Source organism: Capsicum annuum, chromosome 7 (assembly GCF_002878395.1).
Source record: "Capsicum annuum cultivar UCD-10X-F1 chromosome 7, UCD10Xv1.1, whole genome shotgun sequence".
Lineage (NCBI taxonomy): Eukaryota > Viridiplantae > Streptophyta > Magnoliopsida > Solanales > Solanaceae > Capsicum > Capsicum annuum.
Genome location: NC_061117.1, coordinates 226,550,987 through 226,576,065, shown reverse-complemented (window position 1 = coordinate 226,576,065; position 25,079 = coordinate 226,550,987). Strand labels below are relative to the sequence as shown.

Here is a 25,079-nt window from a genome sequence, read left to right as displayed (position 1 = left end):
GACTGCCACGTAGGACTTCTAGAAAGTTGATTCCTCCTAAACGACTTGGAGATTATGTTTGGAAAGGGGCAAGTTCCTGTGAAGAAGGGTAAAATTGGCAAACAAGAAAGCATAAAACATCATGAGTAGAGCAGTGTATTAACAGATAATATATGCCACCTCAGTTTGTTATTACCTTAAGATATTATAGCTATCCAGATATACTCAATTATGGTAGTTAGTTATGTGTTATATTTAGGAGTCTCATAGTTTCCTGTATTTTAAGTGTTTCTGGTTCTTTGTATGTATCACATAGTTTGTATCTGCTCTATAAAGAGTTGTTGTACATGAATGACATTATCTTTTCTCCTCTGCATCTCAAACCTTTATATGGTATCAAGAGCTTTTTTTCTTCTCACGAAGTTCTAAGTTTTTTTTTTAACCAACCATCAGAAATGACTCTCTCTGTTACCAACTTTGATGCAACCAACTCCACCAATATTGTTCAATTCAACCCGGTTACCCAATTTCCGATTAAAATTGCTGGCAGCCATAATTTTTCTCTCTGGAAGGTACAAGTATCCATGCTCATGAGAGGACACAATCTTTACGGACATCTAGATGGGACTATCCCTACTCCTGCCGTGACCACCACCACAACTAACCAGACAATTAACAACCCCGATTACGTTAATTGGTTTCGTCAGGACCAATTGATCCAGAATGCAATTTTAGCATCCATAGATGCAACTCTTGCTGCCACTGCAACCACTGCCAAAGCAGCCTGGGATTCCCTCCATACTGCTTATGCCAATAAGTCACAAACTCGCATTTTCAGCTTGCGAGATCGCCTAGCTCGTCTTACAAAAGAGAGTCTTCTAGTGATGGACTATCTCAACCAAGTTCGATCTCTCTGTGATGAGTTTTCCACTGCAGGAGCTCCTGTCACAAACGACGAACTCATTGTCAAGATTCTCACTGGTCTTGGACCAAAATATCGAGAAATCTCAGCAGCAATTTGTCACCCCAATTTCATATGCCGAACTGTTTGAAAAGCTTATTGATCATGAGCTTTTCCTCAAACACAATGCTTCACCTCGCTCCACCACAATTATTGTTGCGGTTGCTCAGAAATCCAACTCTCAAATAAGGACCAACGTTACCAACAACAACGTTTTCAGCCAGGGCGTAATCGTCGCCCCAATCCGCAAGAAGTCAGCTTAGTGTGTCAGTTATGTGACCGACCTGGACACTCTGCTCGCCTTTGTCGCTCTCAGTCTCACAATCATTTTCAGGCTCAGGCCAACTTTGCTAAACAAAAAAAGCAGCAATTAACCTCATGGATAGTTGATTCAGGGGCTACACACTATGTTGCATCGGATACCCAAAGTCTCACCAACATAACTGACTACAATGAGTTGGAAGAAATCACTATAGGAAATGGTAACACCATACCAATTTCTCACACTGGTAACACTGACTTATCTGCATCTAATTCTAGATTTCAATTATCCAATATAATTTGCTCCCCTTCAATTGCCAATAACTTGATTTCAGTTTCTCAATTTTGTCGTGATAATAAAACATCTATTGAATTCTTTCCATTCTTTTATCTTGTGAAGGATCTGAGTACAGAGGCGCCGCTAGTTCAAGGGCGGAGTAGAGGACGCCTTTATGAGTGGCCGCTAGAAAATGCTTCTTCTTCTCAACCACAATGCAATGTGGTTGTGTCTTTAGATCTGTGGCATCGACACTTGGGGCATCCACCACGCCGTACTCTAGATATATTTTTGAATAAATTTTCCATTCCTGTTAAGAAAGGCTCTCTTTCTATTTGTAATTCATGCCAATCAAATAAAAGCCACAGACAATCTTTTTCTACGAATTCCTTGTAGAGCCACAAGCCTCTACAAATTATTTACAGTGATGTGTGGGGTTTGTCACCTGTCTTGTCCGTTGATAGAAAAAGATATTATGTTTTGTTTGTTGATCAATTTTCCATATACATGTGGCTCCACACGATTCAAGCCAAACACGAGGTTTTAGATGTTTTCAAAACACTACAACCATTAGCAGAACGCCCATTTCAAACAAAAATATTATCTTTTAATACTGACGGAGGAGTTGAATTTCAGAGTTTAACTTCTTATTTGAAATCACAGGGCATTGAACACTTAATTTCTCCACCTTATACTCCATAACGAGTTGCTATAGTAGAAAGATGACATCGACATATTGTCGAGACTGCAAACACTCTAATACCAAGCTTCTTTACCAGCCACCTTTTGGAGTTTTACATGTCATCAAGCAGTTTTTCTCATAAACAGAATGACAACTCCAAATCTAAAAGATAAGTGTCCATACGAGCTTTTATTTCAAAAATCATCAAATTATGACAACGTCAAAATTTTAGGTTGTTTATGTTATCCATGGATGAAACGTATGCACAAAATAAGTTTGATTCAAAATCAAAGCCCTGTGTCTATCTAGGATTTTCAAACAAACATTATTGCCATCAATGCTTTGACCCGACCACCTTCAAAGTCTATCTTTGGAGAGACGTAGTATTTTTTGAAACTAGTTATCCTTTTACTAATATTTTTTCTAATTATAAAAATCATAATTAGAAAATTTCTTGGGATGAGTTATCTCCTTCAAAAGAGATAGAAATTGATATCTCAACAAAGCCACATTGTTTTGAACTACCTCAGCCATTGTCTATAGGCGCACAAAGGTCTCTCTGCGTTCCTTCTACAGCGGCGTCGCCAAGCTCAAGTACTTCTCCATCTTTTCCCAACAATCCAGCAAGCAACCCTTTTCCCTGTTCAACGGTATTAGCTCCTATTCCCCCTTCTCCAGTAGCAACAAAGATTCCACCCATCACCCGCACCTATAGTCGTCGGAACTTTCAAGTTACTCCATCCGTCCAAGCTCCTCAGGTTCCACCAACCACTGCCCCTCCACCACAACTAAAACCAGCCACCCTTTCGCACCCAATGGTTACCCGCTCAAAAATAAATAATCTAAAACCCAAGAATTTTCTTGCCCAAACCATTCTTCTGCCACCAATTCCCCAGTCCTACCGTCAAGCACAACATATCCTCAGTGGCAAGAAGTAATGGAAGCGAAATATGATGCTCTAGTCAGAAACCAAACGTGGGATTTGATCCCTAGTGATCCCTCTCAAAATGTTGTGGCCTGTAAATGGTTATTTAGAATTAAGCATAATCCTGATGGAAGCATTGACAGGTACAAGGCTCGCTTAGTAGCCAAAGTCTTCACTCAAAGACCCGGGTTAGATTATCATTGCACATTTAGCCTTGTTGTCAGACCTGCAACAATATGCTTGGTCCTTGCAATTGCTGCCCAGCGTTCCTGCCTATTCATCAGCTAGATGTCAATAATGCATTCTTACAAGGTAGACTTGAAGAGGAAGTGTACATGAAACAACCTCCTGGTTTTGAGTCCTTTCAAAATTCTACTTACATTTGCAAGCTCAAAAAGGCCATATACGGACTGAAGCAGGCTCCTAGGGTATGGTACACTGAGCTCAACAACTTCTTGACAAATATTGGATTTGTTAAATCAAAATTTGACTTATCTTTGTTTATCCTCCATAATTTTGGTGTTACTGTCTACATTTTTATATATGTTGATGACATAATCATTACAGGCAGCACTCAGGAAAGTATCATGTCCATCATTAAATCACTTTCTCAGTGATTCTCTCTCAAAGATCTTGGGCTCTTGCATTATTTTTTGGGTGTTGAGGTAATATCCACGCCAACTGCCATATACTTGTCCCAACACAAATATATCATGGATCTTCTAGATGAATTACATATGGATAACTGCAAGGGTATTCCAATGCCAATGTCATCAACCTGCCCCTTTATTGACTCAGAGATCGATTCAACCGTTGATGTTTCACTTTACCGATGAATCATTGGTAAGATTCACTACCTATCCTTCACCAGGCCTGACATCGGATTTGCTGTGAGCAAGTTGTCTCAGTTCATGCATAATCCCAAAGAGTCTCATTGGAAGGCTACCAAACGCTTGTTGCGCTACTTGAAGCAAACAAGCATATTGGGGGTCCAGTTAAGTCGACAATCAATAGATCATTTACTTGCGTATTCTTACTATGATTGGGCTAGTTCCATTCACCCCTAACTTTTGGGGGCGTATTAACAGATAATATATGCCACCTTAGTTTGTTATTACCTTAAGATATTATAGCTATCTAGATATACTCAATTATGGTAGTTAGTTATGTGTTATATTTAGAGTCTCATAGTTTCCTGTATTTTAAGTGTTTCTGCTTCTTTATACTTATCACATAGTTTGTATCCGCTCTATAAAGAGCTGTTGTTGTACGTGAATAACATTCATCTTTTCTCCTCTGCATCTCAAACCTTTATACAGTGCACAACAGGCAATTTAATTTTTATGAACAGACTCTCTTTCTCTCTAATTCCTTTGATTTCCTCTCCTCCTTCTTATATCATTAGTTAATTTTTAGCAGCAAATTTCCTTGTATTTTCTGATTTAGAGACTTAAATAGAAGAGCTACTGCTGTAAGTTGAGTTGGGGCTTAGTAATACAAGTGTTGTTACTAATTGTTGTACCTACTCGTTTCATTGGTGCTTTCATCCAGAGCTCTTCCACGGATGAACAAAAACTTAAATTAATTGTTGAAGAATCAGTTCAGGGTATGAAGGAGTCAATTCTCGCAGATGTGCGTTCTTTGTTAATAGAAGTGGTGGGAAGCAAAACCTAGCGCCCAGAGAGGGATGCATATGATGACCTCACTTCTGTCACAAGCCAGCTTCAATGGAATTTGGTCGATTCCGTAGGGAAAATCCAGAGGCTTGGATCTTCCAAGCGGAGAGATATTTTGATTTTTATAGGATTGCAGAAGCCCAACGTTTGTCACTTGCTTCTTTTTATTTGGATGGAGATGCATTAGAGTAGTATAGTGATGCACTCAAAAAAAGATTTATTCAATTTCAGGAGGAAACCTCGAGAAAAAGGGAAAACTGACTCAGGGATTTAATCCGAGATGACAGTTAATAAATGAGAGTTTGAAAGAATAAGAGAGTGAACCGTATTGATATGATCAGTAATGAGTATGTGTATCTTACATTGCAGCTTATATACTGAAATTGGAATGGAATTACTACTAACTACCTTAACAGAAAAATGGAAATAACTGACATTGCTACAGTGTTAGCAGTTACACTAATAACAGAATTCAAACTGTAACTGCCTAGCTATTTTACTGCTTGCCTACTTTATTCCTTGATTTCCAGCTTATCTCATCAGCTTCATACACGAATTGAACACCATGAACTTGCATCATATAGGTGGCTTTTCCAGAATAAACAACTGGTGGATTGGGAGCACTTTGCGTCGAAGGTGCGGATTCATTTCCGTAAAAAAGGATTAGAGTCTACTGAAGAACGCCTGGCGAAGCTCCGGTAGACAACCATTGTCGCAGATTATTAGGCTAGATTTGAGGCCATTGCAAATGAGACCGACTACATGGATGATGAACGTATGGTACGTCTCTTTATTTCTGGGTTTCATAAAGATATTAAGCACTCTGTTTTGGTCCATAATACCAAGAGTTATAAGGAGACACTTAACTTAGTCTATATATACGAGCGACGGATCCAGGCTGAGAAAGGACCCGTTAGGCTAGCTTTTGCCAGCTTTTGCCAGAACAACCCCCCTCTTGCCTATCCCAAATATTGCACCCCTAAATCAAAACCCATCTTTCTCAAGTCGTACTCCTCTCAAACGACTCACTCATGCAGAGCTCCAAAGTCGCCGTGAACGCGAGCTATGTTATTATTATGAGGAGAAGTACTCATCGGGAGACCAATGTGACAAACCCCCACTGTTACTTTTGCTTACTGATGGATCATATTTGGACCTTAACTTGCTGGAGCCTTTTGTTGCTGATGATTTTGTAGCTGAGAAATCACAATCTTTAGAATTACAGGAGTAATCATCTATTTCTTATCATGCTTTAACTGGGGGAATTTCGCCTTCCACATTATGGTTTACCGGTCAAGTAAATGGGTCACCAGTCCAAGTATTGGTAGATGGAGGAAGTACTCATAATTTTGTGCCACCACGTGCGGCCAAACATCTTCAGCTCCAAGTAGAGCTCATTTCTTGTTTTGCAGTCATGGTAGGAAATGGACAAAGGCTATCATGCAAAGGTATGGTGAAGCAAGCTCGCTTACTAATTCAAGGGTGTACTCTAGTCGAGGATCTTTATGTCTTACCTTTACAAGGCGTTGATGTAGTCCTTGGAGTGACATGTTTGGCCACATTGGGGCGTGTTGTGACTGATTATGCAACAAGAGAATTTGAATTTAATTTACAGGGGTCTAAGTGATTATGGAAGGGAGATTCGCCAACAGATGCTCATCAGATCCAGTTACATAGCTTAAGGCATATGACATCAACTGATGCTATTGCTTCTTTCTTTATATTGGCAATGGTTACTCTTGAAAAGAATTGTGTAGGTGAAATGACCTCTGATTTGAGAGGTATTTTGGAGTCATATGATGATGTGTTTCAGAAACCTACAGGATTGCCATCTTCTTGTGTTCAAGATCATTCAATGCACCTTATTCCAGGGGCGCAGCCAGTGAATGTTAAACCATACAGGTACCCGTACTTTTAAAAACAGGTCATGGAGAAGATGGTGGAAGAAATGCTTGAGGAGGGACTGATACGGCCCAGCACTAGTCCATTTTCATCGCCGGTGCTATTAGTGCATAAGAAGGATGGAACGTGGCACTTTTGTGTTGATTATCGAGTACTCAATGCCATCACAGTCCGTGATCGCTTTTCAATTCCAACCATTGATGAGTTGTTTGATGAATTACATGGTGCTCAAGTCTTTTCGAAATTGGACTTATTGTCAAGTTATTATCAAATCAAGGTCAAGCTAGAGGATGTGTCTAAGACAGCCTTTCGTACTCACGATAGTCATTATGAATTTTTGGTAATGCCTTTCGGATTGACAAACGCCCCTTCAACATTTCAGGCTACTATGACTGAAATTTTGCGTCCTCATATGCGTCGCTTTGTTCTGGTTTTCTTTGACGACATCTTGGTCTATAGTGCATCTTGGAGTGAGCATTTAGAGAATTTGATAGTGGTATTGCAGTTGTTGCGACAATATCAGCTAGTGGCCAAATGCTCAAAGTGTTTGTTTGGTAAATCTTCTATTGATTACCTTGGCCACATCATCTCCGCTCAAGGCCTTGGAGTGGATCCGGACAAGATCAGTACCATTAGGCAATGGCAGACACCACGATCAGTGAAAGAAGTTCGTAGTTTTTTGGGGCTAGCCGGATATTATCGCAAGTTTATTCACCAATATGCAGCTATAGCAGGTCCCTTAACTTACTTGTTATGCAAGGATTCCTTTAAATGGACAGAAGTTGAAAAGCATGCCTTTGAAACCTTGAAAGCTTGGCTAGGCTCCACCCCTGTTTTGGCCTTGCCCAATTTTAAGCTGGAGTTTCGGGTGGAAACTGATGCGTCTTGGTGAGGTATTGGAGCTATTCTATTGCAACAAGGCCACCCTATTGCTTACTTTAGCCAAAAGTTAAGCTTCCCACGGACTCTCCGTTGCGCCAGAAATTACTCTTTGAATTCCATGCTAGTCCTACAGGAGGACATGTCGGGGTTGCACGCACATTCCATCGTTTGGCATCCAATTTTTTCTGGAAACAAATGCGCAAGGACATACAAACTTTTGTGGCTGCGTGTCAAATTTGCCAGCAAATGAAGGATTCTCACCTGCATCCTGCTGGGCTATTACAACCATTGCTGATTCCAGATCAGGTATTTAAGGATATTGCTATGGACTTCGATACTTGTCTTCCGAGCTCAAAGGGAAAGACTACAATCATGACAGTAGTGGACCGCCTCACTAAGTACGGCCATTTTATTCCCTTGCCATCAACTTTCTCGACTCATACAGTGGCCGAAGCCTTTGTTGTAGGTATTATCATGCTCCATGGCCCTCCTCATTCTATTGTGACTGACTGTGATCCGCGATTCTTACACTCTTTTTGGCAAGAGATTAACCGCTTGCAGGGATCCACTTTAGCCATGAGTACTGCCTATCATACTCAAACCGATGGGCAATCTGAGGCTCTTAACAAGTGCGTGGAACAATATTTGCGTTGCTACATCGCTGAGGTACCCTCTCAATGGGTTGCTATGCTGCCATGGGCAGAATTTTGGTACAATACTTCGTTTCAAACATCAGCTGGCATGACCCATTTTTAAGCTCTCTATGGTTGTGAACCACCAACTATTGCTCGATACATTTTGGGGAGTACCACAAGTGAACTGGTTGAGTCCTACCTGCTGTAGCGAGATGAAATCTTGCAAGTCCTCAAGAACAACTTATTGAAGGTTCAGAACCGCATGAAGTTGTTGGCTGATAAGTCTAGGACTAATACCGTCCTTGAAGTAGGTGATTGGACATATGTCAAACTCAAACCTTTCAAACAAATAATCTACGCTTGCAGCGAGATCATAAGCTTGGGAGGCGTTATTTTGGACCCTATCAGGTGTTAAAACGCATTGGCTCTGTTGCTTATCGGCTGGAACTTCCGGAATTTGCAAAAATCCACTCTGTTTTCCATATTTCTATATTGAAACATTCTGTTGGCACTCCGGACCAGCAGGTGACTCCTCTGCATCTGAATGTTCTGACTACAGAGAATCCAGCTGACTTCAACCTTGAGGACAAGGTTGCTTTACAGGAAGGGAGTAATGTTGTAAATGAGAATATGTCTGATTGGGATGCCACATGGGATGAGCACATGGGACTGCCACGTAGGACTTCTAGAAAGTTGATTCCTCCTAAACGACTTGGAGATTACGTTTGGAAAGGGGCAAGTTCACGTGAAGAAGGGTAAAATTGGCAAACAATAAAGCATAAAGCATCATGAGTGGAGCAGTGCACAACAGGCAATTTGATTGTTATGAACAGACTCTCATTCTCTCTATTTCCTTTGATTTCCTCACCTCCTCCTTATATCATTAGTTAATTTTTAGCAGCAAATTTCCTTGTAATTTCTGATTTAGAGACTTAAATAGAAGAGCTATTGCTGTAAGTTGAGTTGGGGCTTATTAATACAAGTGTTGTTACTAATTGCTGTACCTATTCGTTTCAATTTTTCTCAATGTAAATGGACAAGAGATTTCATTAATAACAAACCTACTTCACTCAAATTTTGGAAAACTAAATCATGCCTGATTTGAAGAATTACTTATTATTGTAGATAAATTTTATCTTGTTTCTTTTTTCTAGAAAAATCTATATTGCAATACATTAGTACAGCAACAAACACCAATTCCGCATAGTAATTTTACTTAGTAGAGTCCGGAGAGGTTGGTGTGTATGCATACCCTATTCGTACTTCGTGAAGGCAGACATGTTGGTTTCAATAGATCCTTGACTCACGTAAAGTATTTTTAAAAGTAGGTTTGAAAAGAAATATGAATAGTGAAGAAGTCATATTGAAAATAATGAAGAAAAAAATGATGACAACAACAAAATAATATGAGAATGGGAGGTGACAATGAACTTTGTTTTTCTAAAGAAATTGTCAAGTGTTTCTATACTTTATATTATATACCCGTGTATAGCAAGTTTTGATTTGAGATCATTGTTTATTTATCATATTTGAACAAAATTTGAAGTTCAATTTGAATTTTTGATTTAACAATCCCATATTTACCGGAAATATAGGATTTCAATTCATATTTGTACTAGCATTTGTTCATTGTTGAAGATTTTTTTATATGTTAGTATCATCCATTAGATTCTCATGTTGCGAGTTAATGATAATGCAGCCCGTATATTGAACTCCATCTTCCAAAGATGGCGGATTTCTGCAACATATCGATGGAATATTAGTGGTGAGTTATGCAGTGGAGCAACCATTGATTCAACTTCCATTGAGGATTTTAATCCAGCCATCAAATGCGACTGTTCTGCCAACAACCGAACTCTTTGTCATATCACTGGCTTGTAAGTCACTCTTTCCCTTACACAATGTTCAACATCTGTTATATATACGCAAAAAATAATTTTGACCTCGTGTAGTATATACGATGTATTTGTCTGATGGAAGGGATTCAAATGAACCCGAGAGAGATTTTTCAAGTGCTTCTTAGATTTTCTTTATACATGTATGTAGTCCTAGATGCACGCATACCTAATTACTGGTTACATGTTGAATTCGTCTCTGCTTTGTATTTAAATATATTTTAGTATTGACCACTGTAAAGAATCTTAATAGTGCTTCTGCTTGTTCTTCTTGTATGCAATTGGATGTAGTTCGGTGTATTTACTTACCGTGTAACTTTGACTTCTCTTTCCAATCGTTCTTTACAGGAGCATTTATGCCATGGACTTCAGGGATGAAATTCCAGATGAATTATGGAGTCTTACCTTCCTCGATGATCTGTACTTGCTTCCTTTAACTGTAGTTTCATCCTATACTTTTCGTGTTTTATCTCCCAACTACTGATATTTTAGTTACAAATCGCAGGAATTTGGCCCAAAATTACTTGACAGGCACACTGTCTCCATCCATTGGCAATTTGACTAGGATGAAATGGCTGTAAGTCTACTCTATTTCAGTTATTTATGCACAATCGTGATACTTTGAGTGTCGGCATGCCTGGAATAATTTGAATGTTTGGTGTATGCAGATCTGTTGGCACCAATGCTTTGTCAGGGGAGATTCAAAGGAACTTGGGTTGTTGACTGAGTTGCAATCATTGTATATTCTTATATTTATGTCCTTTGGACCCTTGGTTTCATGATATATCATCTACCGATGTATGAAAGTATCAATTTTCATCGTTTCCTCTTCATTTGTTCATCATTTTTTCCTCGTGTTGCAGAAGTTTTGGCACAAACAACTTCTCCGGGCCTCTACCTTCAGAGCTTGGAGACTTAACAAAACTGACACAAATGTGAGTTATGATGCATTGATTTACATCTTACAAAACTGCTACCACGTCACATTTTAATTGTTAGATTTTTGCAATTTGCATGAGAAATGCGTTATCTGTTCATGAACGTGACACAAAATCTGTATGCTTTAGAGTTCCAAAGCATCATTAATAAGGTTAGTTTAGTAAAATACACCTCTAATTCCGTACAGATGATGCCACGCGAAGGCACTTTCCAGGGAGGTGGCTTATGCTGTTGAAAGCCTAGCTCATTAAAAAGTATGCCAGGTGGGCAAGTAAATAACAACGACATACCCAATGTATTCCCACAAAGTAGGGTTTGGGGAGGATAGATGTAACAACCCCGTATATTTTCCCAGTTGTTAAAGCTCGTTTAAGCATGTTAAGGGGAGTTTAACACTTAAAAATTTGGCTCAAGTGTTGGAACTTTTCCATTCCATAAGCCTTCGAAATTTTGACGAATTATTTTGTGACCTTTCCAACCTCCGATTCTTGATTTTCTTGTTGCGTTACGATCGGGCCAGCTCATAGTACATCTCGGGTAAGTTTCGAAATTTTTCGGATAGCATATGAGGGTGTTTGGATTTCAGAAACAGTAGCTCAGGGCGATCTCAAGGCGCCGCCCAGCTTTCAGCACCGCTTTAGCCAAGGCTCCGCCCTGGTCTTAGCACCGCTATAGCAAGGCGCCGCCTTGGTTAGAGCACTGCTCAAGCCAAGGCGTCGCCCAGGCTATAGCCTTGGGCCAAAAACTGCCTTCAGCCTCCGTGGCTACAAGGGCAAAATTGTCAATTTCCAACCCCTTTATATACTCTTTTAACACGAGATTCAGCATAAATTTACCCAAAAATACTAGTTTCTCTGAATTTTCCTCAAGAACAAATATTAGGGTTCATAGTTCAAGACCCAGATCATCAAGATTTCTCCGTTAATCTTTCGAGAATCATATAACAAAGTATGTTAGATGTTGATTCTTGGGTTCCTTCCATCAGAAGTTCAAGAATCCTCTTTAAAGTTCAAAGATTATATTTTTATGAGTTCTCATGATCTATGTGCATAGAAGTTGAAGTTCATGTTATTGATAAGTTTTGATTCATGTTTTGATCATAAAGATTCAAGCTTTGACCCTAGTATGTGTTGACTATGTGATGTTCATGATAAAGTCCCTTCAAGAAGCATGTTGAATTATGTAATCATGTTAATTAGGTGTGTTCAATGTTGTATGACCAAATTGTGTCTCCCATATGTTTGATAGAATGCTTATGTGAAGAAAATAGTACCATTGTAGCATGTTAAGTATGAAAACCCCTATTATGTGCCAACTAGTGCATGCCAAGTGCTTGTTGAAATGCCTTAGTAATGTATTATGATAAGTTGCATGCATTCTTATCCATGTGTATTCCTTATTGAACAACTATGAGATATTGGTATGCATTTCCTGTACATTTACATGTTTACGACATTCAAGTGATTGACGAGATATAGTATTGATTGTGTTGTGAATGAAAGTCCATTGTCATGATATTCAAGTATGGTCCTGTCTTATTTAATTATGCTATCGAGTCCTGGGGTATCTAATACCCGAAATTTAGCTGCTTGTCTAGAGCCGAGTCAGTCTCAAGATAATCTCAGTCGTGCTATGATCAGTAGAACTTAGACAGTTACAGAACTTAAGGAAACTCAATGATCTCAGTATTAGTGCAATCCAGTCTCAGTATCTCTCTAATCCGACTCAGTATTCAGTTCCGACTCAATCTTATTCAGAAGTATTCAGTACTTAGTAAAACTTAGTAGTATTCAGCATTCAGTTCAGACTTCAGTAAGACTCAGTAAGCCATCAAGCATTCAATAGCATTCAAGCAGATAGCAGAATCCAAGTAGCATTCCGTCAGATAACGGAACCAAGTAAGCTCAGTCAGATCAGTCAAGTATATGATCAATAACAGATTCAGCTCAGTTTAAGTACAGTTAAGAATCAGTATTCAGTGTCTTTTAGTTGGGAGTAGGAACTAGCACCGAGCGAGTGCAAGGATGACGGCTTCCCCCTTAGAGAGGTAGAGTCGTTAGTAGCAGTCCATGAACTCCAGAACTGCATAGCCAGCACAGGACCAGGAGTCACCCGTTAGATTAAGGCTTGACTATCATGCTGCCTTAGGCTTGACTTCCTATTCAGGGTCACCCGTTAGAGAGGCTTGATCATAGTAGAGTTCTTTACCCGTGGCACGGTATTGACACCCTTCTAGCTGGGGTTACAGGTTGGACCCCACTAGTTCAGATTCGGGGCATGTCGGTTAAGTGAGAACTCCCACAGTCACAGATATAGTTCAGTTTCATTCTTCAGAGCAGAACTCAGAAATCAAGACACCAATCACTCAGCTCAGTAAGGAACTTAGATAGTTCCATAGATTCATAGACCACCCGTAGGCCTGGTCTCACATAAAGTAAATCAGTATTAGTGTTTTCGGTAGATTCAGAGATCACCCATTAGATAGGCCTGATCTCAAACTTAGTTAATCATTATCATTATTAGAAGATTCAGAGGTCACCCGCTAGATAGGCCTGATCTCATATGTAATTATTCCTTATCATTACTAGTAGATTCAGAGATCTTCTGCTAGATAGATTTGATCTCAGATTCAGTCAGTCGATATTAGCAAGCTCAGAACTCAGTTATCTATATCAGTAGATTTAGTTATTCAGTATCCCAGAGTTGGTGAAACTCAGATATCAGTAATAGTAGAATCTGTCATCAGTAAGTCAATATTTGGAAACCAGTATTCAGAGTTCGTATTCAGTGTTACTACGATTTCAGACATAGTTTGTGCATTCATGCATATATATACTCATCCAGTACTCTCATGGTATTCAGTTAAGTAATGTTCATGCATAAGCCCTTGCATGTAGCCTTACCTCATTTAGCATACCAGTACATTCAAAGTACTGACTCATACTTATCGCGCTGTGGTGTCTTATACCATAGGTTCAGAAGCACGAGATCCAGAGCGTCAGTAGCATTCCAGACTCAGCCAGTAGCAGTAGACACAGCAGTGAGTCCTCGTCATTCGAGGATAACATGATTTCTTTATCATTATATTATTTCAGTTCATTAGCAGTAGATGGAGTTAGTTGGAGACATGTTCCTTCAACTCCACAGTTCAAATAGTTAGAGGCTTTTCGGACACATGTATTAGTGTTCAGTTTTCAGTTTTGAATATTTTAGATGTTTTGAACCTTATGGTAAGTTTTCGCCAGTTTCCGCATTTATTATTTATAATATGCAGTGCTCAGGTACAGATATCAGAAGAGGGTTAGCTTATGGTCCTTCGGGATCATGAGCACCGTGTGACATTCTGGTTCTAGAAAAAAATCGGGGCGTTACAGTAGAGTGTACGCAGTCCTTACCTCTACCCTATATGTGAGGTCGAGAGGCTGTTTCCGATAAACCCTCGTCTCAAGACAAAAACAGTCTAGAAAAAGACTTAATTGATGTAGAAGAGACAATAGGTAGTTAAAAAACACCAGATAGTAGCAGAGTAATACTACAATTGAACTGCACGAAACAACATATAACATAACTTGGAATATTTAGTACACATTTCGACAAACAAATGCCAAACAATACAACATATACAAATGCATGAGAGTTTCCATCAAATATAGGAAATAGAAGTTATTTTTGAGGTTTATAAGTTAATTTAATTTTTCTTCTAAATAGGCCCTTCTTTGATTGTTGAAATTTCATATGTTCATAGGATTTTTGCAAAGTATGAAACTTTTTTCTTATTTTTAATTATCCTGTCATTTCTGTAGCTTTTTTTTCTGAAAAAAAAAAAAACTATTTTTCTGCTTAGTTATATCAATAGCGCTGGTGTTGGTGGACCAATACCATTGACGTTCGCAAAACTGCAGAGCTTGGATACGGTGTAAGAGCTTTCTGTCACATACTCCGTCTCTGGCTTCTCAATTTTTTACTTGGACAAATTTGTGTAGTAAATCTCACTGGAAACTTAACTATTCACGCTTTCAGGTGGGCTTCAGATAATGCTTTTACAGGGAGGATTCCTGATTTCATTGGAAATAATTGGTCAAATGTTACCGTACTGTTAGACAACAGTTACTTGAACTATGTCTAGTTTGTTATTCTCTAATTCTTTCAAGAATGGTGTCTTACTTTTACGTGCGGCATTGGTATAATGCCTTTACTGCATCTACTCTCTAGCATAGTCTGTGTCTGATCTTTCTATTGCCACAGGAGGTTCGAAGGAAATGCTTTTGAGGGTCCAATACCAACTTCCTTTTCCAATTTAACTTCCTTGACCGACCTGTGAGTTTTAGCGACTCTTTTATCATTTGTTCATAGTTTAGAATCCACTCTGCTAATTTAGCAGAACCTGATAATTCATTATCTGCATAACTCACAGGAGAATAAGTGATCTATCAAATGGGAGCTCTTCATTAGACTTCCTCAGGAATATGAAGTCTCTAAGCAAGCTGTAAGGAACATGACATAGCACCACATGCTACAAAGTTCGACATTTTAGTTCTTCTCTTCTTCTCTGACACAACTAAATTTGATCTTTTCAGGGTTTTACGAAATAACAATATTTCAGGTCCCATCCCAAGTAACATCGGAGAATATCAGAGCCTGTCACTACTGTGAGTTCCTACCGTAGTTCAAATTATCTCACTTATTTGACCATGTTTGGATATGTGAGCATAAACATCTACCAGTGTCGTGCTGCTATATTCAACTCAAGTTCACTTGGAAGATGTTGAACACTCACTGATCAATTACTACTCCTTTGGTCTAACATCTATTTTCTTGTTTTCTCAGGGATTTGAGCTTCAACAATTTGACCGGACGTGTTCCAGATTCACTTTTCAATCTGACTTTGATGACTCACCTGTAATGATCCACTGTTTGCTCATCTTTGATATCACCTTAACATTGTCTTCATGATCTTATTCCTTTTCAATCATCAGGTTTCTTGGTGATAACAAGTTAACAGGCACCCTGCCAGCTCAGAAGAAACAGTCTCTCCAGACTATGTGAGTAACTCTTGGTTATAAGTTATTTCAGCATCTTCCTTACTGACACTTCGAAGCCTTACTGGGTAATATATGATAGGATAATACCAGAGGGTTCACTAGATTGGTTCATAATATCTATCATGTAATTGAGTGTATAGTTGAAGCTTGTTATCAGATCAAATAGTCAAATATATATTTTTATCTTATGGCTTTCAGCTGGCGTGCATCCTGGAATTGCAAGATATGCCATAGAAAAGCCTTCTTGAACTGACGCTGCAATTTCATGTTGCTGGAGCAAAGTCTAAATGACTAAATTTCTATTGATCTTTTTGTCCGTCTTTCTAGATCCTGCAATCTCTCTCTATCATATAAATGCTTGACATTTTCTACATTTTGCGCACAAAAACATCTGAAATGTTTAGTAGTTGTTGTGTAGCTTAACATCCCATCTTTTCATGTAGAGATTTATCATACAATGAGTTATCTGGAAGTTTCCCTTCATGGATTAATGAGCCAAATCTGCAATTGTACGTATGCGAAAAGCTTAAATTTATATAATGCTTTGCCTACTCTTATTCTCCCTACCTTTTGGTCCCAGTTTTGACCGTGTTCAGCATGCTTACACTGATACGTGACAACTTGCAGAAATTTAGTTGGCAACAACTTCACAAGAGAACAAATTGAACAATCAGATAGCAGGTAATCAGAAATTTAGTTGACAACAACTTTGCAATTATAATTGTCTCTTAGACGGGTGGCTACTTTGTTTTCAGTTCTCTGCCTTCAGGGTTAGATTGTCTTCAACGGAATTTTCCTTGCAATCGAGGATCCCCAAGATGTAAGTGCTTCATACAATTCCTTGACAACAAAAATCCCACACCAAGTTTCATGGTTTCATTAGTATGATTAAGTTTGAAAATATTTTGTCCTACATTTTCTGTCTATAAACAACACTATTAGAATGGTCTTTAGTTGAATTCGTGAATTTAAGGTAATGTACCTAAATCTGTAATATCTGCCTACATTTTCTGTTCTTATGATATGTCATTTACCAACAAACAAGAAGGTCACCTGCTACTCTATTCTATTGCTAGTGTTCTAATATAAAACTGTGTACTGGTTTCTTATCTTGTCGTGCATCGGACTTTTCATAATTCACAGATTCCAGCTTTGCAATTAAATGCGGAGGACCTCCGATAAGATCTAGTGATCAGACATCATATGAGAGGGATAGTGAGGCTTTGGGTCCCGCAACATATTTCATGACTAGTACGGGGAGGTGGGCTGTTAGTAATGCTGGTCTGCGTTCTGACTGTCCAAATCAGAGCTTCACAAGCTTCACTTCATTTCAGATTACAAACACTTTGGACTCAAAAGCTTTTCCAAACTGCACGAATTTCTGCTGGATCACTTAGATACTATGGCTTGGGCCTTGAGAATGGTAATTACACTGTGACCCTTCAGTTCGCTGAGTTCGAAATCTTAAATCCCCCAACTTGGCCTAGTGTTGGAAGACGTGTATTTGATGTATATGTACAGGTATGCATTATATTGTCTTCCAGATATGTTGTCTTTCTGTCATTTACCATTTATCAAAATGTAAAAAATCTCAACCTTATTTCACTGCTTTGAGCCATTTAATACTGCTCACAACAAATTTATTTAGTAGAAATAACCTTTTTCTCCTTTCCTGCATTTGCATCATAATTGACTTAATAATTGGTTATCTTTTCCAGGGAATTCGGGAGTTGAAAGATTTTGACATTAAGAGGGAGGCTGGGGGATGGTCCCTCACAGCTGTTCAAAGGCAATTTAAAGCTCGGGTTTCTGAAAATTATCTCGAGATACATCTCTTCTGGGCCGGAAAAGGGACCTGCTGTGTACCTATACAAGGCACATATGGACCTTCCATCTCAGCAATCAGTGCAACCCCAGGTATCCATCAAGTACAGACAGCCCAAAGTAAAGTACATTCTTAAATGTAGGCATTCAAAACTGTATTGAGACTGCTAAGCTTTTCCGCAGATTTTGTTCCCACTGTTAGCAACCAGCTTCCTTCTACGAAAAAGAACCGCACCTGTCTGATTGTGGGTATTGTTGTTGGAGTTGGAGTCATAAGCTTGGTTTCATTGTTTGCTGTCTATTACCTAATTCAGAAAAGAAAACACCAGAAGGCTTTGGAGGATGAAAGTAAGAAACGCAGACTGATCTCATATGGTTCTTCTGTAATAACATATAATGTATGCACTAGCATGTAAGTCCCAGAAATTGATTCATTTGGCATATTAAGGACACTTCCTCTCAAATTTACAGAGTTCATGAGGATAGATACCAGACCCTACACTTTCAGCTATTCAGAACTTCGAGCTGCGACTGGTGACTTCTTTTCTTCTAATAAGCTAGGCGAGGGAGGTTTTGGACCGGTTTACAAGGCAATTTATTTCTTCCACATGAAGTCCTGAAGTAACTAGTGCTTCCCATATTGCAATTCTCGTTGCACCTATAGCTCACATGTCTCCCGAACATCAAGAGATGTTTCATGCCAAATACTAGTGCTTTCTTGTTTGCTTTTGTTTTGCTATGAAATATGGCAAAAAGGAAATGATTTTATTGAAATCGTCTAACGTTGAACCAATTTTTTGTGGTCCATAGGGAACACTTATGGGAGGGTTGTTGCTGTTAAACAACTGTCTGTGGCATCACATCAAGGAAAGAGTCAGTTTGTGTCAGAGATTGCCACTATATCTGCTGTACAACATCGTAATCTTGTGAAACTCTATGGTTGCTGCATCGAGGGAGATAGACGATTACTTGTTTATGAGTATCTTGAAAACAAGAGTCGTGATCAAGCATTATTTGGTACTAATGAATACACTATCTTGGAATTTCTGGCTTTCCTCATACAAGAGAAGAACGAAACTCTCTTCACATTTATAGAATGATTATTGAGATTTTGGCTTCAATTGTGCAGAAAAAGGATCTCTATATCTTGACTGGCCAACACGCTTCCAGATATGCTTGGGAGTGGCAAAGGGTCTGGCGTATCTTCACGAGGAATCTCGAGTCCGCATTGTCCATCGAGATGTCAAGGCCAGTAATATTCTGCTTGATGCAGACCTAAACCCTAAAATTTCAGATTTCGGATTGGCAAAACTTTACGATGACAAACAGACTCATATAAACACTCGTGTTGCAGGCACAATGTAAGATCCTCAAAATTGAAGATGAGTAATATTCTTTCACTGCTTTTCTATAGTTTTCTTTCATGAACTCGTTAACATTTTCTTGTAGAGGGTATCTTGCACCAGAATATGCCATGCGCGGACATCTGACAGAGAAGGCTGATGTGTTTGGCTTTGGAGTTGTAGCTCTAGAGATTGTCAGTGGTAGACCAAACTCTGACGAGAGCTTGGAAGAAGACAAGATCTACCTTCTTGAGTGGGTAAAGTCCTTTCTTTCTTTGCTTGTAGCGAAGCATTAGAACAACGAAATATACTTGTTTATCCTTGGTTGCTGCTGCAAGTGGTTATTGACATTTAATTCGATGGAAAGAATGGAAGATTGAACATATACCACTTGGATTAACGAAATATAACTTTTTCCTTTGGATTCATACTTTTCATTTTTTAATAATCTCTATTGTCTTTTAAGAGTTTGACTTATCGCGTTCTCCTGTGGCTCCTACATTTATTGTTTAGTTCCAACCATATTCATCGCATATCACTGACTCCTGTGTACGCTGCTCTTCAGGCTTGGCAGCTACATGAGAACAAGCACGAAACTGAGCTGGTGGATGCAAATCTCTCTGAATTTGATGTAGACGAAGTGAAAAAAGTAATAATGATCGCTCTACTATGCACTCAAACATCCCCAGGATTACGGCCTTCAATGTCCCGTGTAATAGCAATGCTTACAGGAGATGCTGAGGTTGCCGCTGTGACTTCCAGACCTGGATACCTGACCGTCTGGAAATTTAAAGATACAACAAGCTTCATGATTGATCATTCTTCGCAAATGCACAATTCATCAGACCGTCTGGAAATTTAAAGATACAACAAGCTTCATGATCGATCATTCTTCGCAAATGCACAATTCATCAGAGGGTACAAGTACAGCCGCGACTACAAATTATTCACCATCAGGTGCTGACACACCGATGCTCACTGATCATTGGAGAGGGTATATGAAATCTTGTATATTTGATGAAGCTAGACATCAGATAAACATTTAACCTTTTGTTTGCGCTTTGAAGATCTCATCTTTCTTGAGATTCTTTCTGCATGTAACCCTTTGTGTATACCTTTTCGTCGATTTAAGGAATACTTTTACCTAAGACTAAAAGCTACACAATATTGACATTTAAAGGGGAGAGGGTGATGGTCGTGTTGAGAACTCCTAATTCTTCCGCCCTCTAAGCAATTACGCTCCCTAGACCACTACCACGTAGTTAGGTAGGTACAATCAATCCATAGTTACTAGGAATGAGTTGGGATCATCAATCCATAGTTACTAGGAATGAGTTGGGATCTCTATCAATATAAAATGCATATGCCACCAATAGCCAAATTATTACTATTGAACAAGGAACTACATATGCGTAAACAAAACAATCCACCAATCAACCAAACAAAACACAAAAAAGAGCTGAAATGATAAGATTTCATTGCCATATATGATTCTGTCGAGTCCAAAAAATACAAAAAGAATACCCAAAGAACCGAAGGCAGAACGGTATATTCTGCAACTTCCCTTGACCTCCCCACAAGCAATTTTCTCTTACTACTACTAGTGTACTACATTATTAAAGAAGCATAAAAGCTTCAGACTTTTCAGTTGCAGAGCATAAAAGAGAAGACACAGACAGGCCATCTTCAACCACACAAAATGGTCCTTATTAAAGCAAGTACCAAACAAGAAGCAGAGAAGAAAAACAAAGAGAGAAAATCTCTAGCAGACCATTTTCTAACAACCTTAGCTTCAGCCCTCAAACTCTTAGCCCTCCTAAGAGCATCAACTTCCTTCAACAAATCAAATTCCATCCCTTTTCTCTTCAACTCCTCCACACACTTGGCCAGCAATTTCCCATCCTCTTTCTCTCTCTCCAACATTTTCTCCAAGTGACTCTCCGTATCCGTCTTGTACCTAACAGCCCAAATGATCCCCATAGAACAGAGAAGCGAACACACAGACGGGATCCAAGAACGGTGGCAAAGCCCCGATTTCGACGAAGCACTGAATAAAAGCATAAGCGAAATCGAATGGAACAGGAAGAAGATGCAGTAGAGCTGGGTGATTTCATTACGGACCGAATCGATTTGAGTTTCTTTGGTGGCGATTCTGTTGAGGATGAGTTCTTCTTCTTTGAGCCATTGTTTGAGAAGCAACTTGTGAGTTGGGGTTTCAGCGATTTGATGAAGTGGGTGTAAAGGCTTCGATTCCATTATTGAAGTGTTGTTGCTGCTGTTGCTATTTTCATCCGCCATTTCAGAGATCGAAAGAGTTGTATTTTGGGAGAGCGGGGGCAAAATGTAAAGTGGAGGCCCCCTTTTAACGGTCCTTTTTGTATTTGAAATTACCCAACGGTCGATTTTGGAAAAAACATAGCACGTGTTGACGTATTTTTAGCAATAAAAATACTTACATTCGATATGTATATAAATCATATTAATAGATAATTTAATGTCTTCTTTCCCCTTATTAGAGTTTAAAAGTTCAAAACGTTTGAGTCTAAAAGGCCTTTGTGAACGATGTAAATATTTTGCTTATGCTTGTTTGTTTCGTAAGGATCGAAATTTTTGTAACCCGAAGCTCTCTTAAAATGTGTGGTATTATTAACCAAGGATCCTTCGACTTGACAATGAATTTGATTAAATGATTTAAGTGACAAATTGAGGCGATTCAATTGTGTTTTTAAGTGATACGCCGTAATATATAAAAGACACATGCAATATATTTTTCGACTCGATGCAAACGTTAAGTGTAAGTAAATATTTTGAATTGAAGCCTAAGGAACCATATTGCATATTCATACACTATATATATGTTGTCATTGAACTCGTCTTTATTTGAATTAGTTTAGTTGAATCATAATATTGATTAAATTAAATTTTATAAAATTTCACAAGTAGAGAAGTTGTTTTCGGAATAGCATGCAACTCAAAAATTCCATAGAAATGTTTTTAGTAAACTTGAAGAACCAAACTTCTCATCATAAGCATAATCAAGAGACTATTTTTGTCATTTTACTCTAGTAAAATATTCAAAATTAAATTATTTTACGCTAGTACCAAATAGAAGCTAATCATTTTGTTTTTTTCAATGACGAGACAGGTGGAAGGATTTGGAATCGGAGTAAGACTACTTGGTTATCTCCGACCTCCCCCACAATTTTCAAATTGAACTCTTACTGTATTACTTATTATTCGATTCAATTGGAATTCAACGATGGCTTCGTCATCGGCAACGATAAACAAGATCGAAAGAGCTCACCAGATGTACAGGGAAGCTAAGTACTCCGAAGCTCTCCTGTATTATACCGATGCTCTTTCTTTGGCTAAAAACAAATCCCAAAAGATCGCTCTCCATAGCAATCGTGCTGCTTGTTTCCTCAAACTTCACCATTTCAAAAAGGTTGGTCACCTTACCCTTCTTTGTTTTTATCTTTTACTGAATTCAGCATGGGCTATAAAAGTTAGTATTCTCTTTTCAGCAATAAAAATAGGTGATGTTGACCCTACTCGTACGGCTTTAACTTTAAGCTCCAAATCAATAAATCAACTTTTCTTTTTTCTTTGATTGGTTACACCCATAGATAGAAATTCAATGAATTATCTTTGTCTGTTTTCTAGCTCCTTGGTTTTCCTTGTTGGTTGGCTTTTGTTATCTCAAAATACAAGGGCTGGGATGAAGTAGCTTAAGTTCTTGACTGATATACGTATCGTGAACTGAATATTGTATTGGACATTAGCAGTGGCGTAGCTAGGATTTTAGTGGAGAGTGTTCAAACCTCAAAGAGGTATGTACCCCCCAAAAAAGAAAAGATAAATGAATGTTGAAGGAAAATTTAAGTCGAACTACATAATATTTAGCTAGGTCATAAAAGCGTTTGTAATAGTACTAGCAACCATATAAATTAAAGCTGACGTAAAAATAGAAAGAAAGTTCTCTATTGTAACTTCAAATTGTATTATAAATGTTGAGTCCCACATCGGTGGGATGAGAAGATTTTGGACTCTTTATATGGTCTTGGGTAATTCTCCCCTCATGAGCTAACTTTTGGGGTTTAGTTAGGCCGAAGGCCCATTTAACATGTTATCAGAGTCGGCAGTTCTAATTTATGGTTTGCCGATGTTGAGTTCCCATATTAAATTGTTCATGCTCCCGATGTCCATATTTGAGCGTGAGTTTGGGTGTTGCATTCCACATCGGTGGGATGAGGAGAATTTTGACTCTTTATATGGTCTTTGGGAAATCCCACTCGTGCTAACTTTTGGGGTTTAGTTAAGCCTAATGCCCATTTAAAGTAGGGTTTACTAATCTGAGCGTGAGTGTGACACAGGGTGCCAGCCTTGACCAACTTGCCCAATTGTGGCCAATGAGGTCTCTGGCATTCGCAGGGGTGATTGTTATGATCCTTTATATCTCACATCGGCTGAATGGGAGCTGGTGTGCAGCATTAAATAAACTTGGGCTCTTCCACTTCAATAACTAGCTTTTGGAGTGGAGTTAGGGCCAAGGTTGTTACAGAGAGTATGCCCATCAAAAGAATATTTTTCTCGGCACAAGTAACAAGAGTTAGTGTGCAACTTACCTTATTTGTTCTATGTTTCTTAAAAAAGGATGTCAAAAATGGTCGCTCAGGAATCAAACCCACGCTTCTTTAGAAAGTCTGAAAACCCTTGGCCGCTGAGCTGTCACTCTCAGCTGTGTCAAGGGTGTTCAAGAGTAAATCTTTATCCGTTGAAAATGATATTTGGCCTCTACCTACTGTATAATTTTACGGCGAAGGGTGTTCAACTGACCACCCTTCCAAGGTTGTAGCTCCGCCTGTGGATGTTAGTAATTTGTTTTCAACGACCAGGCTGTGTACATAATTGGTAACTAGGTAACTATGAAGTTTTATCTATCCAAGGTTTTCTTGATACCTGAATACAGCCAAAAGTTGTTGAATACCTTGTTTATTAATTACTAAAACAGCATCGAACGTGTCTCTTGGCAGATATTTACCGGCTTTTTTCCAAGAATGAAATATTTACGGGCTCTTTTCCAGGAATACTTTATCAATTGAGCCTGGTTGATATAGTTTGCGTTGCTGACTTGCTGTAGTATACTGTATTTTCCTCCTGGTATTGTTAGAAGAAAAGATAAAATAGAGAAAAAAGGGAGGATTTCTCAGTTCAGTGCTTGCTTTAAGCTTACTGTTGGGTATTGTCTGATGCTGCAGGCAGCAGATGAATGTACATTGGTGCTTGAACTTGATCAAAAACACACAGGCGCTCTGATGTTGCGTGCTCAAACCTTAGTCACCCTCAAGGAGTACCATTCAGCACTTTTTGATGTCAACAGGCTGATTGAGTTGAATCCATCATCAGAAGTGTATCAAAACTTACATGCCCGTCTGAAGACACAACTGGTAGTCATTCTGCCTTTTTCTTGGATTTTCTTTGTATGTTTGTTTAATTTTTTCTCCAGCTCCTCTCTACCCTTTGCGTCTCTGTCTATGGCTTAATTATAATGGCCCTGTATCTCTTTCTACTTACATTACTGCTGCTGCTTGATAGGTAAAATAGTCATGTATATTTTTTTCAACAATCTATTCTTATGTTTCCATTCACTTTAACAAAATGTCCTAGTTAAAGCATTTGTCATATCTTTGTCAATTCTATTGAAGATTCAACACCATAATATGAAAGACATGGTTATTTGTTTATCTCCATAATTTCTTTGTCTTAAGTCATTAATAATTTGTTTAGATAAGCTTTGAATTGTTAGTTATTTTTTTTTAGTGTTTTTGTTTCAGTCAAATTGCAGGTCTATTAGTT

General features: G+C 38.7%; 4 protein-coding genes and 1 pseudogene across 4 annotated transcripts in view; 4 read left to right on the top strand and 1 right to left on the bottom strand.

Annotated features, from left to right (window-relative positions):
- The first annotated feature begins 434 nt into the window (after positions 1 to 434).
- On the top strand, positions 435 to 1,836 carry LOC107878890 (retrovirus-related Pol polyprotein from transposon RE1). The gene is given in 4 exon segments (XM_016726058.2): positions 435 to 997; positions 999 to 1,117; positions 1,120 to 1,449; positions 1,602 to 1,836. Coding segments are annotated over 4 exon segments (1,053 nt in total). The 3' UTR covers positions 1,643 to 1,836.
- Positions 1,837 to 8,629: 6,793 nt separating this feature from the next.
- LOC107878889 lies at positions 8,630 to 18,897 on the top strand (annotated as a pseudogene).
- LOC124885923 (probable LRR receptor-like serine/threonine-protein kinase At1g56140) lies at positions 18,817 to 20,317 on the top strand. Its single transcript, XM_047394189.1, has 5 exons — positions 18,817 to 18,859; positions 19,010 to 19,241; positions 19,330 to 19,480; positions 19,789 to 20,011; positions 20,082 to 20,317. Exons 1-5 carry the CDS (start codon positions 18,817 to 18,819, stop codon positions 20,267 to 20,269), a joined length of 837 nt encoding a protein of 278 aa, XP_047250145.1. The 3' UTR covers positions 20,270 to 20,317.
- Positions 20,318 to 20,679: 362 nt separating this feature from the next.
- LOC107877443 lies at positions 20,680 to 21,596 on the bottom strand. Its single transcript, XM_016724091.2, has one exon. The coding sequence runs from the start codon at positions 21,519 to 21,521 to the stop codon at positions 20,910 to 20,912; it is 612 nt and encodes a 203-aa protein (XP_016579577.1). The 5' UTR covers positions 21,522 to 21,596; the 3' UTR covers positions 20,680 to 20,909.
- Positions 21,597 to 22,275: 679 nt separating this feature from the next.
- Positions 22,276 to 25,079, top strand: part of LOC107878891 (protein unc-45 homolog A) — a 7,205-nt gene continuing 4,401 nt past the window's right edge. Inside the window, exons 1-2 of the mRNA XM_016726059.2 lie at positions 22,276 to 22,668; positions 24,482 to 24,670. Coding sequence (XP_016581545.1) covers positions 22,483 to 22,668; positions 24,482 to 24,670 — 375 coding nt within the window. The 5' untranslated portion in view covers positions 22,276 to 22,482. The remainder of the gene's footprint in view (positions 22,669 to 24,481; positions 24,671 to 25,079) is intronic.